This window comes from Pan paniscus, chromosome 19 (genome assembly GCF_029289425.2).
Source record: "Pan paniscus chromosome 19, NHGRI_mPanPan1-v2.0_pri, whole genome shotgun sequence".
In the NCBI taxonomy this organism is placed as follows: Eukaryota; Metazoa; Chordata; class Mammalia; order Primates; family Hominidae; genus Pan; species Pan paniscus.
In genome coordinates, this window is record NC_073268.2 from 93,472,694 (window position 1) to 93,497,876 (window position 25,183).

Consider the following 25,183-nt stretch of genomic DNA (forward strand, 5'->3'; position numbering starts at 1 on the left):
CATCGGGCTGGGTGTCGCTGCAAAACCACCCATTGGGTGCGGTGGTCTTCTGGTGGGGGGCATGGCTGGGGAGGATGCAGTGGAGGAGAAGCCAGCTCCGTGGTTGGGGGGAGGGTGGACTATCCGTTTCCCGTCTGTCCCCTGAACTGGAGCTCATGGTCCCTCCCCCAGGTGCCTGGGCCATGGAAGAGGTCACAGCCCTGCCTTATTCCTGTGGCAGCCTAGGGGAGCCCTGGCCAGTCTCGTGTCTCCTGGGAGGGCGACAGCCTGGTCAGGCTGCAGGGCAGGACTGGAATGCAGACCCCCGCTTGGCCATGCCGTTGCCTGGCTGCTCTGTCTGGGGACCTTCTGTTCAGGAAGAGAGAAGCGGGCTGGACAGCCCGGCTCAGTGATTGGAAGCTCAGCTCCCCATGTTCAGTCCAGCAGGAAGTTTGCCTCCTCGGAACACTTGCGTGCTTCTGCATGTGTCTTCTTGGCTGGTGGTTCTGCGAGGCCCCTACTGGGCTGCGTCATGTCCTCTGGCCACCCTGGCCTTGGTGCCTGGCCCCTATGAAAGAGAGATACCTGGGCAGTCCCCCACTTGTGCTTGCAAGCCTGTGTGGCTTCAGTGATGGCTGATTCTGCCCCACTCAGAGGACCTGGGAATCCTCAGCCCAACTGTCCAGAGGAGTCTTTCTCAGTGGGGAGAGCCTGTGCTGTCCTCCTGGTGGACAGTCCTTTAGATCTCAGGCGGACTTCCCTGCCGGCCATTCCTCCTGCTGCCCCTGCTCCTCTGTCCCCCAACTGTCTCCCACCCTCTCCCCTGCAGCAGCCAGCTGGCACGGAGACCTCCCCTTCCCTCTGGGATTGTGAATGAGACGACTTTCCTGGTCCTTCTGGGTCTAGATCTTTCTGGCAACAGTCAGTGAAACCCTTGTCTCAGGTGGGAGGAGAAGGCTCAGTATGTGGTCACAACGACAGTCCTAACCACATCACTCTCAAACGCTGGCTTTCACTTACCCCTTGCCCTGCCCAACAGTTACTTTCATCATCCCATTTTCCAGATTAGGAAATCAAGGCGCAGAGAGCTTCAGCCACTTGCCTGAGGCGCCCACAGTTAAGTGTCTGGATTTGAACCCTGGAGCAGCCTGGCTGCTGAGCTGTCCTGGAGATGGGGTACTGTGCAGTGGTGGGGGTAGGGGTGGAGCTCTACCTTCGCTGACTCCCGGGCTACCTGGAGTGATAACACAGCCCAGTGTCTGGGCCCCTGCCTGAGACTTTGGCTGGATGCCAGGAGCCGGAGACCTTCCAGCTCTTTCCTGTGTAAGGCGCCATGGGGTGAAATGAAAGAAAACCCCAGTTAGAAGGTGTCCCCCTCTTCCTTCAGTCCCTCAGCTGCCCTGGATTTTGAAATAAGACACCGCCCGTCTGTGGGGTGAGCAGGAACAGATTGGAACCGCATTTCTCTCCCCCCCAGTCACAGCTGCCAGGAGCTCATCTTTCTCTGTCTCCTCCCCCTGCCGCCTCTCCCCACAAGACTGGGCTGGATGCTGCTGGGAAAGTCAACAGGAAGTCTTTTGGCTGCGGTGGAGGTGGGGGTCTGTGCTTCCCTGGGGACCGAGATGAGGGCTCCAGGTTGGCTCCGGCAAGAGCAGGGAGGCTCACGTCTCTGCCTGCTGGTTTTGCTTCCTGTCCTGGGAGAAGGTATCCACATGTCCCAGAATGCACCCTGTGCGTGTACAGGGATGGCTTTTGGGCCATTCACCTGAGGTTTATTGATCTTTCTCTTTGGAACTGGAGTGGCTCCTCCACGGTGGATTGGACTGAGCTCTGTGCCTCAGCCGACGTCTTTCCCCAGGCACTTCCTCTCACCGCGCCAGGGTGCAGGTTGCTAGTGGATGGGTCTTCACCCTCCGGGATTGGCAGCTGCCACGCTCATTTCACAGTCGAGACACCCTGGCGGAAGGTTCTGCTAAGCTCCATGGAGTGTAGGGATTTTTTTTGAGACGGTCTCTCTCTGTCGCCCAGGCTGGAGTTCAATGGCCCAATCTCCCGCTCACTGTGATCTCGACCTCCTGGGCTCAGCAGTCCTCCCATCTTAGCCTACCAAGTAGCTGGAACTACAGGTGTGTGCCACCATGCCTGGTTAATTTTTTAGTTTTAATTTTTTTTGTAGAAATGGGGTCTTACTATATTTCCAGGCTGAACTCCAACTCCTGGGCTTAAATGATCCTCCTGCCTTGGCCTGCCAAAGTGCTGGGATTCCAGGCATGAGCCATTGTGCTCAGCTGGGGTTTTCCTTTAACCCTTCCTGGCCCTTCCCAGGTGCAGGACCCGGGCCTCAGCCTTATGTGTTCTTGAACAGCTCTGGGCTCTGTCCTGTACCTCCTGGGCACGTGATCAGGCCTCTCATGACATCAGCAGGAGACTCAGGTGAAGAAGCAGGCAGAACGGAATGCTTGCCATCACCCAGCCTCGGGGCCAGGCGGGGCGGCCAGGACAGTAGCAATGGCTGGTGTGGCTTCCTAGGAGGTCAGCCCATTGGCATGGCCAGCGAATGGGGAGGGGAGCTTCTCCCCTTGTCTCCCCTCATTTCTGGTCTCTGGGCCTCCAGGGCCAGGTCTCCAGAGTTCTAGGTGGAGGATGGAGGTCAGGGAAGCTGGGGTAAGAGCAGGCTGGGGGTGGGTGGTCAGGCGGATCCTAGAAAACCGTCCTCTGCAGGTCCCGCTTTCCCCAGGGAGCACTCAGGGCTGGTCCCAGGGAGCCGGGCTAATGGTCACCTCGGATGGTGCAGGGGTCCATCCGCATGAAACCAGGCCCATCCCCATGAAACTGGGCCCACAGAAGCTTTTGGTTCCGGTTCTGTTCTGCCCCCTGGCTCTTGCTTCCAAAGTAGGACTCAGGATAGCTCTGAATTCCCTGCTGAAATGCAGCTTCCTGGGCCCTAACCCAGCCCTCCAGAACCAGAGTCTCTGGGGTGGGCCCTCTGCTTGTCTAGCAGCCTCCAGGGGACACTTGTGCCTGCCAGAGCAAGTCTAATAAGCACTGCTGTAAACCCCTTGTCTCCACAGCCTTCTGGCTCATCTCCCTTTTCCTGCTGGGATCTGCATCAGGATTAAATGCCAACATCAGGGATCAGGTTAGACTTGTGAACCCTGAGACAATACCTGCATCTTTTTTTTCTTTTGAGGCTGTCTTGCTCGCTCTGTCATCCAGGCTGAAGTACAATGGTGCGATATCCACTCATGGCAACCTCCACCTCCAGGGTTCAAGGAATTCTCCTGTCTCAGCCTCCCGAGTAGCTGGGACTACAGGCTCACACCACCACACCTGGCTAATTTTTGTATTTTTAGTAGAGATGGAGTTTCACCATGTTGGCCAGGCTGGTCTCGAACTCCTGGCCTCAAACGATCCGCCCACCTCAGCCTCCCAAAGTGTTGGGACTACAGGCGTGAGCCACTGCGCCCGGCCTGATACCTATATCTTGACCAAGCTGTTGTGGAAACATTGAGTTCCTCTTGATAGTTTTGTCCACAGAGTGAATGTTTAGGAATCAGCAAGGGATCTCCCACCCCCACCCAGATGGCGGCCTGGAGGCAGCGTTTCTGACCCTGTGATGGGATTTGTCTCTCTTGCCCGAGAGACTTTAGAGATGTGGCCCCTGAATGTGGGGGCCCCTGTTGGGGTGGGAACGGGAGCTGGCCCTGGCCATTGTCCAGTGACCCCATCTCAGTGCCTCGATCCTAGCACCCTCGATCTCGGCGCCTCCCCTTCCCCAGCTCCACGCGGAGATCACGTGGCTTGCGCTGAGTAATCCTCCACCGCCCCCCTCGCGTTCCTGCTGCAGGGAAGCCTTTCCAGGGAGCCAGCTGACACATTTGGCCTCCATTATTTGTTTTTGAACAGGAATGAAAGGAGAGAGTGAGTAAGAAAGTGGCAGGAGGTGGGGGTTGCAGAGTAGGGGAAGGTCAGAGAGAGGGGAGGAAAGATCTGGAAAGTCCAGGCATGTGCTCTGGAAGCAGGTGCCAGCGATGAGCTCATCTGGAGGGTGGCCGCCCGCCCTGAGCCCTACCTGGGGCCAGCAGGGAACACTCTGCCAGGGCATGGTCGCTGGGAGCCTGTCCTTGGCTCACTTTCTGCTGCTTTGAGCGCTGAGCAGATTTGTTTCCATTTTAGGGACAACGCAAGGAGGCTGTCATTCCACCCCTCACCTTATTAATATTTCATGAATCATAAGTGACCACTTACTGCGTCCTGACGTACTCCAGGCGCTGGGCTCGAAGCTTTATGTGCTTCATGGGATGTATCCGCACTATCGCTGTAGAAAACGGTTCCTGTTACTACTGCAGAGAAGAAGTCACCGAGGCACAGAGAGGTTGAGGAACTGGCCCCAGGCCACACAGCTAGAAGCAGCTGACCCTGGCTTTGAACACAGGGCTGCTTGACTCCAAAGCCTGAGCTGGTTTGCAGCGAGGCTCATGGTTTCTGTGCCACTGTTTGAGCCTCTGATCGAGCCCCTTGGCTCAGTGGGGTGCCCAATGACCTACCAGCTGTTCCATTATGCGTTGTGGACACCTCCACGGCCCACCTGGGTGGGAGGGAAGGGGCTTCAGGAGGTGGGAGGGGTACAGGGAACACAGTCTAGCTTGCTTGGGCCCAATACCTTGACCTTCAAGGTACCCCTTGAGGGTAGCATGAGGCTAAGCTCTTGTTCTCCTCCAGGACTCTGTTCCTGTGAGGGCCTCGGGGTCCCTTGCTTTTTTCTGGGGGCCTTGCTGGTCAGGATCACAGAGAAGCTCTTTGCTGTTGATCTTTCTGCCTCTGTATCTTTTGGCAAGCCATTTTATGACTCAGTTGCTTTGTCTGTAAAATGGGTTGAATAACATTGTCCTGCCTCGGAGGGTTTTTGGGAGGATCAAATGAGACCTGTTGCACAGAAGCTTCTTTGTAAGCCATGCTGACTAGCGGTTGCCGGACCCCCAAGTGAATGGGCATCCGGGCACTGAGTGTGTGGACTCAGTACTCAGAAGGAGGGGCTGGGGGGTACCTGGAACTCCTGGGAGGCTCGGACCCCTGCTCTGCTCAGATTCTGAGCTTCTCCTTGGCCAGTTTAATTCCCGTCAGTAGGGTGAGGGTAACCAGGACTTACGCATAGTTGGGCGAAGTCGAGTGACCACATGTGGAAGTCTAGCGTCCTTCATGCAAAGTGGGCAGGCGGCCAAAGTGAGCTCTGCTCCAGTCCCCCCACCCCCGGGGCTGTTCCTGGCGCCCTGCCCTCCCCCAGAGCCCCACTGACCTGCACCATGTGACCCGGGCCTGGGAAGATGGGCCCAGCTGTGGGAGGTCGTGCGGGCTGGGGACTGAGAGTGCCGGAGGAGGGCCTCCCAGGAAAACCCAGCTGCACAGGAAGCCGGGCCAGCGGCCTCCGGAAGCCTCTGGGCTTTGCAAGCTGGACTCCCCAGATCTGTGGCTGTGGGGCCCTCTCCTGCCTGCAGCTGAGAGCCCTTGACCCGCACCTGAGGGCTTCAGAGGTCCGGGAGGGGGATGTGACCGTGTCCCCAGGGTGAAGCCCACCCGAATGTCACTCTGGCTACAGCCCTCACCTCTTCCTGGCCCCCTCTCTGGTCATGGGGACGCTGCCTGGGGGGGTTCCCTTACATGGAAGGAGCTGCAGCTGAGCTGGTGGGCCTCGCACACCCCCAAGGCCGCCTGACTTCCAGCCTCCAAGTGGGGCTGCATTCACCACTCAGGACCTGGAGCCTCAGCCAGAGAGGGACCCTACACTGCCTCTTTCTCTGTCTCTTGGGAAAGGTAGGGTCTTTGTGCCCCCTCCCACCCAGGGACCTGGCATGTTGGGAGGCTAAGAGGAAGCTGCCCCCCGCTCATCTACCCCCCAACCCTCCCAGCCAGCAGAGTTTTACCTGTGTGCTTAGAATCTGTGCGTGGAGCCAGAAGTCACAAGGTTGGCCCAGCTGTGTCTGACCCTGGCTGTGCGGTCTTGGACAGTCCCAGCCCTCCTGGAGCTGAGCATCCTGATCTGTAGAGGAGAGGCTGCTGTGCTGGCCCCGCAGGGCCCTGTGCAGAGGGGAGTGTGTGCGGCTGTGAGTTCAGGCCATGCCCTCAGACAGGAGGATAGGATCGGAACAGTGGGTCAGGATGGCCAGAGGGTCCCAGCCTCAGGAGGAGGCCTCCACACCTCCCAGCACCTCCACACCAGGGAATGCAGCCAGGCCCCCAGGCCTCCCATCTCAGGAAGCAGCACCCCGCCCCCCACCTCTGGTTGCCTGGGCCTGAGAAGTTGAGCATTCCTCCCGAATCCGAGTGCCCTCTGACCCCTGCTTGGGTAGTTGTCCCTCCTGAACTGACTGCCTGTCCTACACAGTCCCCCGTGGTTTGCCCCACAGGGTGGCCAGCGAGTCCCCTGCACAGCACACCTCCCCCAGGAGTGCTGCCTGTGATGATGGTGTAAAGGGTGCCCCCCCGAGCCCCCGGAGGCATGCAGTGGTGCAACAGTGTGAGCCCAGGAGCCCCGGTGAGCTCCTGGATGGAGAATCTGTTCAGCTCACTCCCCAGCCTAAACCTTCCCTGGGTGTCTGCTGTGCTTGGGGCGCTGACTCATCGTGGGGCAGCCTGTGAGATCCTACGTCACCTGGCCACTCCTCTCAGCCCCTGTTCACTGCACCGGTCCCCTGGCCTGGCTGCTCCTGGAACATGAGGGCTCATCCTCACGGAAGAATATTCACTTGTTCCCTCCTGGAAAGTCCCTCCCCAGACCTCCTGGCCGCCTCATTCAGGTCTTGCTGAAGCGCTGCCATCTTGGAGAGGCCTCCCTGTCACCCGCAGCTAAAGCAGCCCTCCCATGCCTGTGGGTGGCTTTCTGTGGGGCATGGATGAGTATTGGAGTCTTGCCGTTTATTTGTTCATATGCCCTCTGGGAGGGCAGGGGACACTGACTTGTGTTGTGGGTGCCTTGCATGTCACGGGTGCTCAGTGAATGCCTGTTAAGCATTAGGGGAGCACAAAGGAGGGAAGCCTCTGTCCAACTGGAGCAGTCAGGGAAGACTTCCTGGAGGAAGTGGTATCTGGTCTGCTTAGAATGTGGCGATTTGTCTGTATGCAGACATTAGATTAGAGGGCAAAGGCCATTATCATAACTTAGCAGACAGCTACACGCAGCTAAGGAATTGCTATGACATGGACTGCTCGTGGTTGGAGCTAAGAAGGAGTCAGAGACAGAGGTCCTTGTGCTCTGGAGTGAGTCCTTGGGGGAGGCTGAGCTCCCAGAATGTGGGGCCGCCTGTGCAGAGGCTGGAGGTGGGAGACACACCTGTGAGTGCCGGTGAGTGTGGGGTGAGCCACTGGGGCTGGATCAGAAGATGGGAATCCCTAAACCCACCAACCAGCCTTGGTGCCCTGGGAGTGACAGGAGACGGGGCTTCTGGGGGACTAACCCAGCACAAGTGGACGAGATGGGATGCAGGGGAAAGGACAAAGCTCTCTGAGGCTTTGGGAAGCTGAGTTAGGGTAGAGCCATGACAGGGTGAGTTCCAGAAGCAACACAAGAAAAAATAGCTAGACTGGGTTTTCCCTTCACTGTAGGAGATGCCCCACCTCACTTCCCCCGTCCTCCGGGCTCTGGCTATGGGCTGGGCACAGTGAATGGGTTCCATCTGCAGGGGTAGTCACACCCGTTGGGCACAGCTCCCTCATGCACTGTATTGAGATGGGATCCGAGGCCGGGAAGAACAGCTTCTTCTGTAGGTTGACATTGTCAGCCTTCGGGGAGGGAAGGACGGCAGAGGGCCTGGAGCATCTCCTGTTTGCCATTCACACTCTGTGCCTGCCTGCAGGGTCTTGAGCCCTGTCTGTTCTGCCTCAGTCCTGGTCAGGAACTTGTTGGAGCCCATAGGGGCAGTCAGGCTGGAACAGGAGGAGACCAGGCCGGCAGGGGAGCCGAGAGGGGGCCCTGGACAGCACCCAGGGCTGAGTCATCCTGGGCCTGCCCGACTTGCTATTTGGAGCTGTTCCCGCTTGCTCATCATGTGCAAGGTCCTGATCCGCTTGGGTCTGTTTAACCAGCGCCCCTCCCCAGGCCCAGTTTGCCTTGTTTTCGTTCGATTCATTTATTGTCATCAGTGCCATCCTTGCACCACGTAACTAGCCTTTCCAGCATGCCAGCCACCAAGCTCAGGGCCCTCTGTGCATCTCCTGTAACCCTCACAGCAACCCGGGAGGCACAGAGAGGCTGAGTCGCTGGCCCATAGTCACACAGCAGGTATGGGGCATTGCCAGGATTTAGCCGGATCTCTGACTCCAGGGCCTTTCCAGGGCCTTGGGTGGGACACTGGCAAGGAAGCAAGGTATGAACACTGGCCCTGCCTTGGACAGAGCTCGGAGATGGTGGCCTGGCAGGCCCAGCTGACACAGTGACCCTGGTGCAGGTTCAACCATTGGCAAAGTGTTCAAGTACACACAGAATCTCAACTGGGGAGACAGGCGAAGCGGTCAAGGGAGGGCTGTGAGTGACGGGTGGACACTGTACCTACTGGCAGATCAGCTGACCTTGGTGCCTTCTGGAGCCTTTCAACTTATCCAGAAAAAGAGGAACTAACAGTTCCACCCCCAAACTGGGTGGGAGTACCACATTCGAAATTGAAGCAAAGCTGGTCCGTGTCACAGACTCGGCAGATGTTAGCTGTGCAGGCAACTTAGTGACCATTTGAAGTAGACTGTGCGGCGGCATCCTCATCTTGCAGATGTAGTCCAGAGAGGTTAGGGCACTAACCCTGGGTCACACAGCGACAGCTCAGGCTACAGAGAGCAGTGCTGGATGGGAGGGTGTTGGCAGCTTCAGGCACAGGCTGGGAGGGCTGTGGGGTCAGCAGAGGGAGGGCACACTTCCCAGCTGGTGGGGTTCCCTTGTGCCTCAGTACTCATGTGGGCCCAAAGGAGCTGGAAGGAGGGAGGTTAGAGCCACCCTTGGGTTCAGAAGCTGATAAGCAGGTTATTGACTCTGAATTTGCCTCATCGTATGTAAATTGGGGACAAATTTGGGGATTTAATGATATAATGTAAGAAGCAGACATGTCACAGCCCTGGGTATACAGTCAGTGTATAATAAGTGGTAAGCCCTCAGAGGAGGCAGCCGGTGAGAATGGGAGCATCTCAGCAGCCCTCCGCCCCCTGCTCCTGGTTGCAGATGTACCTGTTCTTGGCTATTTGTGCCCCAGCTCCGTGTCCTCCGGTGTGTGTGAGGCCAAGCTCCTGGGGCAGGGACTTGGGGGTGTGTCTGCAGCTCCTGAGGCCAAGACCAAGGCTGAGGCCGAGGCTGAGGCTGAGGCCACCTTGGTGAGGAGGAAATTGCAGGTGGAGAAAAGCTCGTTGACCGTGACCTTGATCTGACCGTAATTTTGATGGTGCCGATGCCGTCAGCACCCAGGCCTCCTGCCCTCGCCACGACTGGCTCCTGCAGCCCACCTGGCTGAGAGGTGTGCTGGCTCCCGCAGGTTGCGAAATGGGGACATCACTGTCTGCCTGGGCTACAGCGTGCTCGCCGATTGCATTTGGGGAGGGACTGAGGGCTGATTGTGTTGTGGGGATGTTGGCAGAGAATCAGAGAGGGCATCCAAAAAGGCCAACAGTTCGGTGGGGAGAGGAGGCGTGAGGCTGGTTCCTGTTTTCTGGGCTTTGATCGAAAGGGAACAGGGGACACATCTGGGGACAGTCTCCTTCCTGGAGGAAGAAGGGCTTAGGGTGCTGGTGTGGAGTTTGCACAGATGGGGATAATGAGCTGGAGGGTGCTGGGCAGGAGCTGGCCAGTAATGGGCTGACGAGGGAGGCCCTGCTGGCTGGGCCTGGTTTTCAAGTGAGCATCCTGAGCTGCGGGGACCCAGGGGGTCTTAGAGACCTCGGAGCTGAGACTCGGGACCACAGAGGGGTGGGGTGTGCTCAGGGCAACACAGCGGATGGGGCAGATGTTGCGAAACCTGTCTCTCTGCCTCTCTTTCTCCTGCTACAGAACTGGATCCTCCCAGCTCATGGCTGTCAAATCCTTTAGATGCTTCTGGGTTCCATGGGCGCCTTACACTGGCTTCCCTGTAGGACAGCAGACCCTGGGGGTTGGCTCTGATGGTATTCACCACGGGGTACCCCATACAAGCACAGTGCTTTCACGCCCAGCCTCCCAGCCTGTGGAGTAGGCCTGTGTCTGACCAGCCTCATTTTGTGGCCAGAGGAGGGAGACAGTGGTTCTGGAGACAGGAGCTGGCCTGGGGCTGCCCTCCCAGCCCCCTGTTCTCCCAGCTCATCTCCTTGCCTTGGGGGTGCTGGCCACCCTCCCCCTGCCAGCTCCATCCCCAGCTTTCTCTGCCTGAGCCGTGACCTGTCAGTAGGGGGCAGTGGAGGCCTTGAAAGTCCTTGGAGAGGACTTTGAAGCAGTTTTTACAAATCTGTCCCTGGAAAGTCTCTCCTGTCACACCCCCAGCGGCTCCCTCCCTCCTAACATTTTTCCTGGGGTTGTCATGCAGCGGGGGGTGGAGGAACCCACTAGGCCGTGGATAGAGTAGAGCCATGTTGACACAAACCCTGGCTGAACCCACATGTTCCCTACAGCCAGCGGCCGATCACTGGAACCAGAGAAGTGACCTCATAGCAAGGGCCCGCAGAGCAGCCATCACGCATTCCCGATCTTGGTTTCTGGACCCAGCTCTGGAAAAGGGGCCAGATCCTAGCCACTTGGAGCTGCCCAGGGAAGACCCCAGCCCGGTGCCGGCTGACAGCTCACTGGAACTTTTCATCTGCTTGGCCAGGTGATGCCAAGGGGCAGAGGTTAGAAGTGCTAAGAAGCAGGCCGAGGGTGGTGGCTCACGCCTGTAATCCCAACACTTTGGGAGGCCAAGGCGGGTGGATCCCTTAAGGTCAGGAGTTCAAGACCAGGCTGGTCAACATGGCGAAACCCCACCTCTACTGAAAATAAAAAAATTAGCCAGGTGTGGTGGTGCACGCTTGTAATCCCAGCTACTCTGGAGGCTGAGGCAGGAGAATCTCTTGAACCCAGGAGGCAGAGGTTGCAGTGAGCCAAGACTGTGCTACTGCATTCCAGCCTGGGCAACAGAGCAATACTCCGTATCAAAAAAAAAAAAAAAAAAAAAAAAGAAGAAGAAGAACAAGAAGTGCTAAGAAGCATCTGTCTTCCTGATTGAAAAGCAATCTTTGCTGGGTGTGGTGGCTCACGCCTGTAATCCCAGCTTTGGGAGGCTGCGGTGGGAGAGTCGCTTGATGCCAGGCGTTGGAGACCAGTCTGGGCAACAGAGGTGCTGGGGTAGTGGCGCTTGCCTGTAGTCCCAGCTCCTCAGGAGGCTCAGGTAGGAGGATTGCTTGAGTTAGGAGTTTGAGGCTACAGTGAGCTATGACCACACCACTGTACTCCAGCTCCTGGGTGACAGGATGAGAACCTGTCTCAAAAAACAAAACACAAACAAAAAACCAACGTTTATCTTTTGTGATTTTAAAAATCACACCTACTTGTGACAAAATAATTAAATTAGAAAATGTAAAGGAAATGATCAGTAATAATTGCGTCCTCCAGACAAACACTGTTAACATGTTCGCGTTTCCTTCCGGTCTTTTTCTACATAGACACTCAATACTTATTAATTTGTTTTGAACTAAAGGTGGTTTTCTCTGCTTTGTATGAGAACCACCTCAGCCAGGCACAGTGGTTCACGTCTATAATCCCAGAAAGCTGAGGCAGGCAGATTGCTTGAGCCCAGGAGTTTGAGACCAGCCTGGGCAACATGGCGAAACTCCATCTCTACAAAAAAACACAAAAATTAGCCTGGTGTGGTGGCACATGCCTGTGCTCCCAGCTCCTCGGGAGGGTGAGGCAGGAGAATAGCTTGAGCCCGGGAGGTGGAGGTTGCAGTGAGGCAAGATCGTGCCACTGCATTCCAGCCTAGGCAACGGGAGTGAAATGCTGTCTCAAAAAAAAAAAAAAAAAAAAAAGGTGCCACCTTGTCACCTCTCTCAGGGATTTTCATCCTTTCTACTTTTCGCCCAAGACTTGCCCTGTAAAAGGATGAGGCCAAACAGCCATGGGAGGGTGGTACTGGATGTTCAAAAAAATGTTTCGTGGCTGGCGGGACTTAGAAACAGGTTGGGGAGGTTTCAGCAGAGGGTGGACCCCAGCTGGGGGTGGGGGGCAGCAGGGGGGCCCCTCACATGCTCTCTCTGCGTGTTTCATGGGGCTGCCTGTGAGGCCGTGTGAACCAGAGCCCGGCTGGGAAGCCACATGCTACCTGGACTCTGACCTTTCCTGGCAGCATGACCTTGGCCAATACGCTCAACTATGTTCCCCTCTGTAAAATGGGCTAATAGAAATGTCCACTCGAGACATGATGAGAAACAAAGGTGTTCATAGAGCAAAGTGCTTAGAACGGTCCTGGCATGACAGGAGCCCACGTGTCAGTGCTGCCGTTGGCATCGTCATCACGGCGGCATTGGCTGCTTTGTTTCTCCCTTGTCCCTGTCACCTTCTTCCCTCAGCAGGCTTTCATTCACTTGTTCATTTATTCATGGCCGAGGCCCCGTCTGTGCCAGGCCTGGTGCTGAGAACGGGGGTAGAGAGATGGGGGCTGTGCCCTGCTCCCTGACCCAAGGGTTCCCTTTGCAATGTGAAGTTCTTGGAGACTGGACCCTCAGGCTGTTCCACCAGCCCCTCCGCAGGCCAGCTTAACCCTTCCGTGCTCGTTTTCTGAGCTGTTAGAGGAAGAGAGCGGGAGGAGGGATGGAGTGGGGTTTTTGTGGGGACTGAGTGGGGGGTGTGTGAGGCCCTGGAAATGGTGCCTGCGGCACTCACGCAGCATTAGCTTTTGCTGCAGTTGCTGTTTGGAGAATATTCTTGGATTTCAGGACACTGATGACAGAAGGTGGAACGCTTTTTCTGGAAGCCATCAAGAGGGGACCACCGCGGCGGCTGAGCAGAGTTGCTGACTTGTGAGCTGTGGCCTGACCACAGTCACTGTTCTCATGAGCGAGGCCCCCTGTGGTCCCCCTCCCAGGAATTTCTGGCCCCTTGGCAGGGGACAGTTCAGGGCTGGGGGTGGGTAGTGGTGTCTGCAGGCCCTCTGCAGGCGCTGATTCTTGGAGTCAGAGAATCCCCTGTCGCCGTGGGGGGGGCTGTTCCCTCCTGCCCCTCCCCTCCCGCTGTGCTCTCAGCTGCTCCGACAGGATGCTTTTGGCCTGAGAGACAGAAACCCCAAGTCTGAATGGCTTCAGCCCTCAAGAGAATTTGGAGCTTTTTTGTGCAAAATGAAATGTTCTGAGCATCGAGGATGCTGTGGCGGATCCTCCATCCCACCATCTCCAGCCGTGGTGTCCCTCTCGGTCACAGGATGCTGCAGCCACGTTGTAGGGAAGGAGAGCCTCCCTTCCTGTGAGCCTAGGAGCCCCTCCATGCAGCCCCTTCACTGGCCATTGCCTGAGACCCGACCTGGTGGCTCCTGCCCCAAGGAGCAGAAAGGGGGTTTGCTACGTCAGGGTGGGGCTGGGTGCGAGGAGCCCCCCCCCCGGCCAACAGGGTCTGCTCAGGTGTCCCTCCTGTTGGGGCAGCAGGGAAGGGACCCACATGTGGCACTGGGACACGGAGAGGCTTTTGTGCCTGTGACGGCCAAAAGGGATGGCGCCCCAGCCACGTTCCCACCCACCCCGAGGCCCAGCATGGCCATGCCGGAAATAGCAGCATCATCCCCCTCACTGTCCTGGCTTGCTTTCAGTAGGCCAGAGGGGTGGGGCTGGAGTGGGTGTCTGACCTGTGGCTGGATCTAGCTGCCCGTGGACAGGCTGTGAGTGAATCTGCAGAGGAAGAGAGATGGGGAGGCCGGGACCTTCTCCTGCACCTCCCGAACCCCCGTTCCCTGTGAGTTAGATGGGGAGTGCACCCCTGCCCTCCCCTCCTGGGTATCCCCTGCCCCCCCACCCCAGGCACTTGATGTTGGCTGTTCATTTTCCCTCTCTGCCCCTCCCGCTGGCCCTTACCATATGGTCCTAATTAGGACCTTCCGCCCGTTGGTGGATGGGCAGAGAGGGGAGCTTGCTGTGGGGCCTCCCCCGATCGGGGGACTTCCCAGCACAGAGTTTTCTGGCCTCTGCAGGGACGCTGTGTGTGCCTGTGTGAGTCTGGCGTGTTAGAAGCGCTAAGCTGCAGCTGTTCTGTACGTTTTTCACATTTCTCACTTCTCAAAGGCCCTGGGTTTGGTGTTTGTGGGCTGGGGATCTGTGTTGGGGTCTCCAGGAGGCCCATGGTGGGAGAGGCAGGGCCCCTTCCCCTTTAATCTGGGCAACCTTGCTTTGGCCTGCTGTCTGTGGAAAGTGCCCTAGGATACGGTGGCAGGACTGGCTGGGGTTCTGGCTCCAGGCCCAGCCCCAGCCCCTGTCAGACTTACCCTCCTTGTGCCTCCGTTCACCCTGTCCACCCGCAGGGCCTGCAGGAGCATCCTGAGAGTTGGTAGGGTGGCCTGCCCGGCATCCGCACAGGGTCTGCTGGTGGGTGGCTGAGGCTGCGGTGAGGTCTCCATGGCTCCCTCGTCCTGCACATCCTTCCCTTGGTGTGTCGTCTCGCTAGCACATGAGCCCGTACTGGCTCTGAGTCTGCAGCCTGTTTTCCTTACCAGGTGGCTAAGCAGGGTGGCAGGCAGGGTGGCAGAGTCCCATTGGCCTGCAGGGGACCCTCTGTGGGCTGCAGGTAGTCCCCTGTGGTTGAAGGTGCCCTGGCAGGACCTGCACCATGACCCCCGTCAAAGCTCACGTCCAAGGCATTTGTGGGCACCCCCGCCCCAGACGTGAGGGTCGGCATTTTCTCTTGCATGTGAAGCAAAGGCCTGTTTGAAGGAGGGTGTGGAAGCCTGGGTGTGATGAAGACAAGGACCGGTGGCTCACCCCTCTTGCACCTGGACCTTGGGTGGCAGGCCTGGGGCCTTCAGTCCTTAATTCAGGAGGGTAGCCAGTCGCTGGAACTAAGAGTGAACTTCAGCTGTTGTTGCCATAGCTGGAGGGAAGAGGGGAAAGGAGGCGCTGCAGGGGAGCAGAGACCTCACCCTCCCTCTGCCGACATCAGGCTGCCGGTGCTGGACGGGGCCCTGGCAACCGTGGCAGGAGTGGTGATGTCCGATGATGGTAACAAGGGCTTCCTGAGGACCCCGAGCTGTCTTAAGGGCTCTTTACCTGGAGTAAGTATCCCCTTTAATCCTCCCAACAACACTGTGAAATTGATTCTGTTGTTATTCCCATTTCACCGATGAGGAACCCACAGCCCAGAGATGTTAAGTAACCTGCCCAAGCCTCCCTCTGAGTATGGCAGAGGGAGGGTCCGAATGCGGAAACTCTGGCTTCAGTGCCCCCATCCCTAACCACTGTCATTTACCTCTTCGGCCAGCCCTCTGCTTGCAAAACCTGAGGCCCAGAGAAGTGCAGTGACTTGGCCAGCTTCACACGGCAGGTTAGTGGCAGAGCTGAGCAGTGTCTCCCATGCCCTGATTCTGTGGCTTCTTGAGGTGGCTCACCCCTAAACACGCCCCCCATGGTGGCTCTGTTTCCTCCTCTCCTCTGAACCTGCCAGCCTGTGCTCAGGCAGGGAGAAGTAGAGCAACCATGCTGGGCGGGTCGTCGTGCCCCAGTGCCGCCTGCCCTACACCTGATTGGCAGCAGAGTGGCCCCTCCTTGGGGTGGTCTGGAGGTGCCAGTGGCCACTCATCAGCACAGCCCAGTCTCACACATGTCACTCCCAAAGGATGTTGACACAGAATGAAGCAGCTAGGGGAGGCGGACGCTTTGGCATGAGGGTGGCGTTTCTGGTAATCCGTAGTGCTGTTGTCTGTGGCTGCCTTTGGCTGGCATCTCACCTCCTCCTGGCTGTCCTGCAGCCACCTGAGGGAGGTCAGCATGTCGCCTTCATCCCAGGACTGTGTGAATGCAGCAGCACAAGCTTGCCAGCCCCGCACTGCGGGATCTGGAGGCCTTTGCTCCTGAGCCCTGCCTCTGTGTAATCCCTAAAGCACGGACCTCTTAGGGGCTTCCATTCCTCCACCTGGAAAAACCGTACACCGTTTAGGGCTTGATGCAGGGCTAGAGCATGGAGACGTTGCTGGAGGACCGAGGGAGGAACTGAGCGCGTGTTCTCTTGGCCTCAGCCTCGTGTGCGTGTTTATGCATGGGTACTTTGCCGTCCACACTGGCTTCCACGGCTGGGTGGGAGTTGAGTTGAGCTCGGCGGCTGCCTTTCCACCCTGCGGGCCTGGTTGGGGAGTGTGAGGATGCCTGCTGGAAGCCGACGTGCACGAAAGAGTTAATGGTGGATCCCATTTCCTCAGCCCCCTCTCCAGCTTTCCCAGGGAAAGGGCAGGAACAGAGAGGCCTTATCTTCAGAGGAAGGGGTGGGCGGGGACACAGCGCTGTTCGGCACAGGCCCCTCTGAGCCACCCTGCATGTTTCATTCCACTGACTTCTGCAGCCCAGCTGTTCAGAGCGGATCCAGAAGGTGGAGAGAGGGTTTCCAATAAGCAGAGGATGGAGTGAATGTGAGATTCATTACTGGGATTTGGCAAAGCAAAGAGCCTCACTTTCTCCCCGCAGATGGGACTGGGGTGGGGCTGGAGCCAGCGGGGTGGGGGTATCCAGCAAGAGCTCCTTCCCATCCTCCCACTTCCTTTGCCATGGGCCCCCTCCTCCACGCAGAACCTCAGCCTGGAATGATCAGTGTCCAGCTTTCCTCGCCCCTCTCCTGCCCCGCTGGAGGGAATGACCTGGCCCCTGGCCCCGGCCACCTACACCTCCTGTTTTGCTGCACTAGCCTCGTGGTAGGGGCTGCAGCGGAGGTGGGCAAAAGCCGCTTCCGGGCAGCTAGCCCCCATCCTGGGAGTGACTGAAAGTCCTTGGGGGTTCCTGCAGGGTGAGCTGCCCATTCTGGCCCTGGTAAGGACACCCAGGAGAGGGCCAGGGTGCCTCTATTTGGGGCACAGCATAAAGAACAGCCCTAAGTGTTTCTTAGGCAGGAGGGTGCCGAAGCATTGGGAAGCTGGGATTTAGAAGCATTGTTTGGGGTGGTGAGTGGAAGATGCAGGACACAGATTCACGCGATTGTGCAGATCACCTGGCCTCACTCCCTCGGTTTACAGTGGAGGAAACTAGAGGCCGAGAGAGGTGAAGTGAGTTCCCTAGGGTCACACAGCCTAGCCAAGCCCAGGGTGCCGACCTCCTGCTCTGCCTTCCCGTGCCCATTCGGTTGGCATCAGCATCCCTGCCTTGACACCCCTGAGTGGTAGCTGCTGTGATTCTGTGACTCCTCCTCACCCCACCCCAGTGGGGCCCTGCGAGGGAAAGAAGAACGCCCTATGCAGAAGTGGTTGGAAAGCAAGAAGCCTGGAGAGAAGTGAGGCCTCTGTGGTTTGGCCTGAGTCCAGGACTCATGGCCTGGTTCCCAGGGATGGAGCACCGACCCCTCCCTTCTACACCCCCACCCCACGCCCCCAGGAGCTCCCTATGGGGAAGCCGGAATGGACCTGAGCTCAGAGATTGTAAATTCATCTTGCTGGATGTGTGGCTGCCTTTATGTAACCAGCTCTCTCACGGAGAAGCCAGGGGATGGCTCTCAGTACTCTCGGGGGTCTCTCAGTGAGGTGGGAGGACCTCGAGAGGTCAGGAGGCTGCTCAAGACCTTCTGCCCCTCAGGGACCAGGTGAGGGCTTGTCGACTGCTCTGACCTCCTGATGCTTCTGGTGGGGAGACCACAGAGGGGCCTGCTGTCACTGTCGCCAGTGGCCCTGGCCTGCCCAGTCATCCTTCTGGGGTGGCCAAACTCCATGCTGCAAAAGCCCAGGTGAACCTCAGTAGTGGCCTGGGAGAATCATCTGTCACGAGCCAAGGATGGAGTTTCTGGGGAGGACTTTCTGCTGCCCCCCAACCCCTTTCGGGTACGTTCTCCTGTAGCCCCACTCCCTGTAAGAAAGTCAGGTGCCTCCAGAAGCTTCTCCCTGGCCCCAGGCCAGAGGTGACAGTGGGGGCCCCTTGCTTGCGCTGGTGACTGTGGCTGGTTGTTGGTGCCTGGCCCTGCCCTGCACTGTGCACCCATTGAAGGCGGCATCATCCGGGCCTCTCCGGTGGCCATGCATGGGTGAGCAGCCCACGACACATCTGCTTCCAGCATCGTGTGGGCCGGGGCTTTCAGAGGGGCTGAGGGCTTGGATGGCCCTGCAGGGGGTGCTCCTGGCCTTGTGACCGAAAGGAGCTGAAGGTTTGGAGAAGCTGTTGGGCCGAGGTCAGTTCTTATAGATTTGGCGAGGAGGGAACAGATGCTAACGGAGCTGCTCCAGGTACTGCACACACTGCCTCACTCTGCGCTGACAGCCAAGAGGCTGGTTCCCCGCCGACCCCCATTTTACAGATAATGTGCTCCCCCAGTTCCTTAGTGGTGGAGCCAGGATTTGAACCCACGCAGGCAGCCTCCTGGGCCTGTAGTCCTACCCTTCATCTCCCTCCAGGACCTAGGTCTTGGGGTTAGCAGGATAATGACTCCCAGAGTTGAGCACATCCTAATCCCCAGCACCTGGGACTACGTTAGGTGACATGGCAGGGCCAGCTAAGGTCACTAATCAGCTGGTCTTAAAATAGGGAGATGATCCTGGATGATCCACACGGGCCCGCTGTCATCACAAGAGTTTTTAAAAGCGCAATAGACCATCTGAGGGGTGCAGTGGGAGAGGCTTGGAAGGCGGAAGGAGGCCACAAGCCAAGAAATGCAGGTGAACAGAAAATGCAGGAAAACGCAGTCTCCCCTGCAGCCTCGGGAGGGTGCGCAGCCCTGTGGACACCTTCCCTGTAGCCTAGTGAGGTGGAGGGTGGGACTAATCTGTGTTGTTTGACATCACAAGTGTGTGGTCATTTGCTACAGCAGTGATGGGAATTGAATGCCATTAGGCAGCAGTGCTTCTATCCCGGAAGAATTAGGATAAATTCCCCTGTGGATCTCAAGCTCTGGGAGATTCTGGGCTCCTCTGGACTGCTCCAGTTCTGCAATCATAGGAAAGGTCTCCCATGTCTGTTTGGGAGAAGAAAACCCCGTAGCAAATCCATTTCCCCTTTTGACAAATGAAGGCGAGGGTGTGGGCTGGACACATGTTTCCTTTTTGTGGATTTTTTTTGTTTTAACACTTAGAATTCTGTAGCTGAAGGAGACTTTGGGGGGTTGTCTGCCTGATTTGCAAGTGAAGAAATGGAGGCCCAGGGAAGTTAAGTGACTGGCCCAGGGTCATGCAGAGTCATGCTGGAATATCAAGCTAGATAGCCCAGTTCCTGCTCCAAAGTGCTTTCCTCCCTGGTTGGGGAGGAGGGTTGGAGGGAGTGGACCCCGAGCAACAGCAGCATTGGCAGGGGTTGGAAGAGTAGCTACTGTATCCAGGTGCTGGAGCCTCTGGCCACTTCCTGCAGGAACCAGGTGACCCACCATGGCACAGGCCTCTCCCTGTCTATCTGCAGCCCTGGGGGCCCCAGGGACCAGAGGACTCTGGCCTGAGGGCTGGGGCCTGAGAGAAGAGATGGAAGTACCCCTAGTCTGGCCTGCCCCCGTGGCGTCCTGCAGGCATCTCCGGCAGCCCAGGGGTCCTAGAGACCTTGGCTGGTGGGCGTCCCCACCTTGCCGCAGCTGCACCCTGTGGCCAGCAGCTTGCAGGACTTGGGCTTTTGCCTGTGGCCCTGAAACAGTCATTTTCTGAGCTGAGTGGGGATCAGGCGAGCAGATCCCCACACCTTAACTGCTGTGATCTTTCTGTCCTGGAGGCTGGTGGGCAGCCTGGTTGGTGCTTCATGGCACTTTATGACTGGCCCTGTCACCAGGCTCGTGAGTTGCCCCCCTCCTTTCGGGCATCCTGAACGGCTTCCCTGAGAGCCCCGCCCTGGGCCTTCGCCTCTGCAGGCCCCCGCTGCCTGGGGCGCCTCCTTCCCCTGGAAGCTGGGCCTCTTTGGGGACTCATTAAGAAGGGCCTTGCCGAGTGCTGCCAAATTGCCCCATCTGGTCCCCATTTGTTCCACTTACCACCCTATTTTAACTTTTATGTCTCCTCCTTGGGTCTAAGATCTGAGCAGGCAGGGCCTGTGAGGCACCCCAGGTCCCCTGATGCTGCCAGCACCCAGGGGACTGTTAGTACATATGCAGGGAGGGAAGGAATGAAGGAAGAGATGACTTGGGAAGTCCTCCAGTTCCCATTTGTAACTGGCACATTGCGACAAAACACTCATGGCATTTTACCTTTTTCATATACCTTTTTTTAAAATTTATTTTTATTTGAGATGGAGTCTCGCTCCGTCACCTAGGCTGGAGTGCAGTAGCACAATCTTGGCTCACTGCAACCTCCACCTCTCGGGTTCAAGCGATTCTCCTGCCTCAGCCTCCTAAGTAGCTGGGATTATAGGCGTCCACCACCACGCCCGGCGAATTTTTGTATTTTTAGTAGAGATGGGGTTTCACCAAGTTGGCCAGGCTGGTCTCGAACTCCCGACTTCAGGTGATCCGCCTGCCTTCGCCTCTCAAAGTGTTGGGATTACAGGCGTGAGCCACTGCACCTGGCTTTCGTATATCTATAATAGAGAATTTGCCCAGAAAATCTTTCAGATGCACCTTTAGGGTTTTAAGGCACAGATACATGAAGCTTGTCAGTGAGCAGCTGCTGCTTATTCCCTTTTCTCTTCCAATTCAGAGCGGCCTGCGTCCCAAGCGGACAGCTGCTCCCTTCCTCTTGGCTCCCTGCTGCCCACGATCCCACAGAAGCAGGGAGAAGAGGCAGGAAGGTGACGCGTGATCATCCGCTGGGTGCCCGCACAGTGCCGTCTGCACAGGTGCCATCTCCTTTACTTGTCACTCTCCTCGCTGAGCCCTTTCCCCTTTTTGCAGATGAGAGAGCATTGCCTCCCAGAGGTTAAGAAATGGGCCCAGAGTCACTCAGCTGATCAGCGTGCAGCCAGATTTGAACCACATCCTGCTGATCTCCATGCCTGCAGGCCTGGCCTGATGAGATGGACAGCTGGGTGGTAGAGACCTTGAGACCCTGGATGGCTCCCAAATAGGGCCTGTAGCTCCTGGATAGGGAGAGTCTGGCACAAAGGGTTTGTGGAGTGAGCTGGGGGAGAAGGTGGCTTAGGGTCCCTGTCTCTGAACAAACAGATGGAGGGGCTATTCCAGCATTTTCTCAGCCTCTGGTGTGCTGGGCTCCTGGTTCTGGGAGGAGAGAATGGAGCTGGCCTCCATTCTGGGCTGGGCTGGTTTGGGCCCAATTCAGACAAGCTTCTTAGTTTGCCATGAGTGACACTTTTGCCTGCCCTGGTGTCTCTGCCAAAAATATGAAGGGTTTCAGAACCCCCACCCCGGCCTGCTTCCCTCTCAGACTTGGAGTGGGTCTGGGGCTGACAACAGTCTCACGCCAGATAGCCTGAGCAGCCACCAGTGCCATCAGGTCTGACACTGCGGCCCCTGCCCCGGAGGGAAAAACAAGGCCCTCTCTGGGGGATTTTCTGCCAGCTTGTGAAAACAGGCCTGGAGTCAGCCAGCGCCCCCATGCTTAGACACTTCGTGTGGTTTTCAAAGTGCTTTTATGTTGCTAGCTCATATGATCTTCCCCAAAACCCCATAAGGGAGGGCAGGAAGTTTGAGCAACAGCCTGTCAAGCACCCATACAGCAGGTGGTTTCATTGCCCTCCATTTACAGGCAAGTAAACTGAGCTTCAGGGTGGCTACCGCTTGTCTCCCGAGCCACCCAGCCATTTAGCCACGGAAGAGGTCATGACTTTTTATGCCCCAGTGAAGCTGAAGATTTTTCTTTCCGTTTTTAAAAATGTTTACTCCCCAGGGCAGTGAACACCTGGTGCCTCTGTCTAGCGCAAGAGGTGAACGTTTGCCACTTCTGTTTCTTCCCTCCTACTAGACCTGACCCTCCTTTTGTGACGGGAACATCCTGCAGGCAGTCTGTCCTGCTTTCATAGACTTTGAGAAACGGGGTCCAAATTGCCGGCTGTGGGTGGGACAGGCGACACTGCAGTGAAGAGGTGGAGTATTTTTGTAGCGGGGAAGAAATACATTTCCTCTACCCTCTTAGGTTCAGTGTTTGGGGGTCTGTGAATTAAACTCACTGAAGATAAATTAATGAGAGAAAAGACAGATTTAATCACATACGTATGGGATTTCACTGAAAAATGTGACTCAAAAGAGCAGGTAGAAGGTGGGGCCCGTGGCTGGTCCGAAGGTAGTGAGTTATCTCAGTTGATTGTTCACAGTCAGTTACAGATTAGACTCCTTGTTCCACTGTCTCCCCTCTTCCCACTTGTTTTGTTTTTTTTGAGTCAGAGTCTTGCACTGTTGCCTGGGCTGGAGTGCAATGGCAGGATCTCGGCTCACTCTAACCTCCGCCTCCCGGGTTCAAGCGATTCCCCTGCCTCAGCCTCCCGAGTAGCTAGGATTACAGGCACCCACCACCACGCCTGGCTAATTTTTTGTATTTTTAGTAGAGACAGGGTTTCACTATGTTGGCCAGGCTGGTCTCAAACTCCTGACCTCGTGATCTGCCTACCTCGGCCTCCCAAAGTGGTGGGATTACAGGCATGAGCCACTGCACCCAGCCAACTAGTCTTAAAAAAAAAAAAAAAAAGAACTTAGGGCCCGTATACTATCTTAATAGGGAAAAAGGAAGGGGTGAAAGCATATATTATGGGCCGGGTGCGATGGCTCACGCCTGTAATCCCGGCACTTTGGGAGGCCGAGGCAGGTGGATCACCTGAGGTCGGGAATTCAAGACCAGCCTGGCCAACATGGTGAAACCCCGTCTCTACTAAAAATACAAAAATTAGCCGGGCATGGTGGTGCACACCTGTAATCCCAGCTACTTGGGAAGCTGAGGCAGGAGAATTGCTTGAACCCACGAGGCGGAGGTTGCAGTGAGCTGAGATCATACCATTGCATTCCAGTCTGGGCAACAGAGTGAGACTGTGTCTTAAAAAATAAAAATTAAAAAAAAAAAGCACATATTATGGCAAAACAAATGAGTTTTTGGAAAGATAAATAGGCCCTTAGGAGCTGAGATGGGAGATGTGAAGTCTTGTGACAATGTCTTCTTAGGTGTGGTGTGGAAACTACTCACATCTTCCAGGGAAGAGTCAGTTGCTCCCAGGGAGCAGATTTGGGCCTGTATACCATCTTAATAGGGGAAATGGAAGGGGCAAAAGCACATATTATGGACTGGGCGCAATGTGCCTAGTGCAGGAGGCAGACGTGGTTTATGGTTGCTGTTGAAACCAGTGCAGGGCCCGATTGCTTTGTATTGAGTGTTGAGGATCCTGGTTTTGTATCAGCCATGAGTTTGCAGCTCTGGGACACACTTGATGTTGGCTCAAGGGGAAATGAGGTTGGAGGGGCAGGGTGGTTGGATTGGATGTGGGCCTGGGGCCATTGCTGATCTACAAAGTGGTCATCACACGGGAATAATAGAGCTGGCTGCAGACCACAACCAGCAATATTATTTAAAAGTAAGGTCACACTTTTAATAATAAGTCACATTTGAAGTTATCATCAATTTATAAAACACACTGTTGGTATAATGATAGCTTTTCAAGAAGGATATAAAAAGGCATGTTGGGCTGGGTGCGGTGACTCACGCCTATAATCCCAGCACTTTGAGAGGCTGAGGTCGGCAGATCACTTCAAGCCAGGAGTTTGAGACCAGCCTGGCCAACATGGTGAAACCCTGTCTCTGCTAAAAATACAAAAAAAAATTAGCTTGGCGTGGCGGCGCATGCTTGTAATCCCAGCTACGGGGGAGGCTGTGGCAGAAGAATCACTTAAAACCCGGGAGGTGGAGGTTGCAGTGAGCTGAGATCGCGCCACTACACTCCAGGCTGGGCAACAGAGCCAGACTCCATCTCAAAAAAAAAAGAAAAAAAAGAAAAAAAGTAAAAAGGCATGTTGAAGGTACCTGCTTGTGGAAAGTTGCAACTTGACAGGAGGTAGGGCGAGCACTTCTTAGAAAGGAGGAAATGGGCCCTCCTGCTACAGAGACCCACAAACATAGACTGAGGCCTGCAGCCTAGGAGACTCAAAAGAGGCAAAGGTGAATAAGAGTCAAGGTCTCCAAGTCAGGGTCTGACTCTGGGGGTGGGGGTCACATATGATGGAGGATGTCAGGAGGGCTTCCTGGAGGTGGTGACATTTACCAGGGGGGATTTTAGGTGGGGTTTGCGAGACAGTAGGACCTGGCTGAAGAGCGTAGGCTCCTTAGACAGGAGTGGGAATTCAGGCTTGAAAATGAGTTGGCCAGATTGCAGGGGTCCTCGAATGCAAGGGAAGAATTTCAACTTTAACAGAGGAGCCTGGGAAGCTGTTTGGGAAAAGGAGTGATAAAGCGGGAGGGGTCCTCCAGCAGAGCCCTGCATGGGCAGGAGGGAGCGAGATGGGAGGTGGGTGTTGGTGAGGGATGATCCCAGTGGTCCAGGGGAGCAGTCATAGGGTGGAAACTAACCTTGTGGGGTCTGGGCAGGAAGGGACTGATTTGAGACACCAGGAAGAAACAGCCAGTAGGACTTTGGTGAGAGGGCTGGGGGTCGGGGAGGGGGGTGTGGAGAGTGGGAGCTTGAGTCTCTGAAAACAGGCAGTGTTCCAAGACCTGAGGCAAGATGTGGAGAGGCAGCTGAGCTGGGAAGCTGGAACAGAGGTGTGGTCACCCCAGGAGACTAAGTCAGGGGGCGAGGGGACCCCTGGGAGCTATCCAGACCCCAGCACTAGGGAATACGGAGGGGAGAAGGAGGGGAGAAGAACCGGCTGGTGCGTGTCAGGCACTGCCCTCGAGGTCAGATGGGGTGGGGCTGGATACTGGCCATGAGGATTTTTTCAAGAGCTCGGTTAATAGTGAGACGGGCGGACACCAGATGGCTCGGGCTAAGAAGTAAGTGGGCGGTGGGAAGCTAGAAGCCGTGGTGTAGACCCACTTTGAGAGGTTGGGCTGTTCAGACAGGGAGAAAGTTCACAGTTTGAGGAGGTAGATAGGTCAAAGGAAGAGGGTTTGCTTGTTTTTGAGATTGGGGCATCCTGAACATTCTCCCAGGCCAAGTGAGAAGAAACCAGAAGAGGAACATGTCACCCAAATGTGCTGAAACAGCCCAGCAGCTGCGCTGCCTCACA

At 56.4% G+C, this 25,183-nt stretch overlaps 2 protein-coding genes across 5 annotated transcripts in view; both read left to right on the forward strand.

The window, feature by feature from the left end:
- The window catches only part of SEPTIN9 (septin 9), a 220,269-nt gene that overhangs the window by 139,203 nt on the left and 55,883 nt on the right, over nucleotides 1–25,183 (forward strand). The window lies entirely within an intron of this gene.
- LOC100986561 (uncharacterized) overlaps nucleotides 70–25,183 on the forward strand; it is a 30,502-nt gene continuing 5,388 nt past the window's right edge. The window contains 1 exon segment of the mRNA XM_055102084.2: nucleotides 70–25,183. Coding sequence (XP_054958059.2) covers nucleotides 25,136–25,183 — 48 coding nt within the window. The 5' untranslated portion in view covers nucleotides 70–25,135.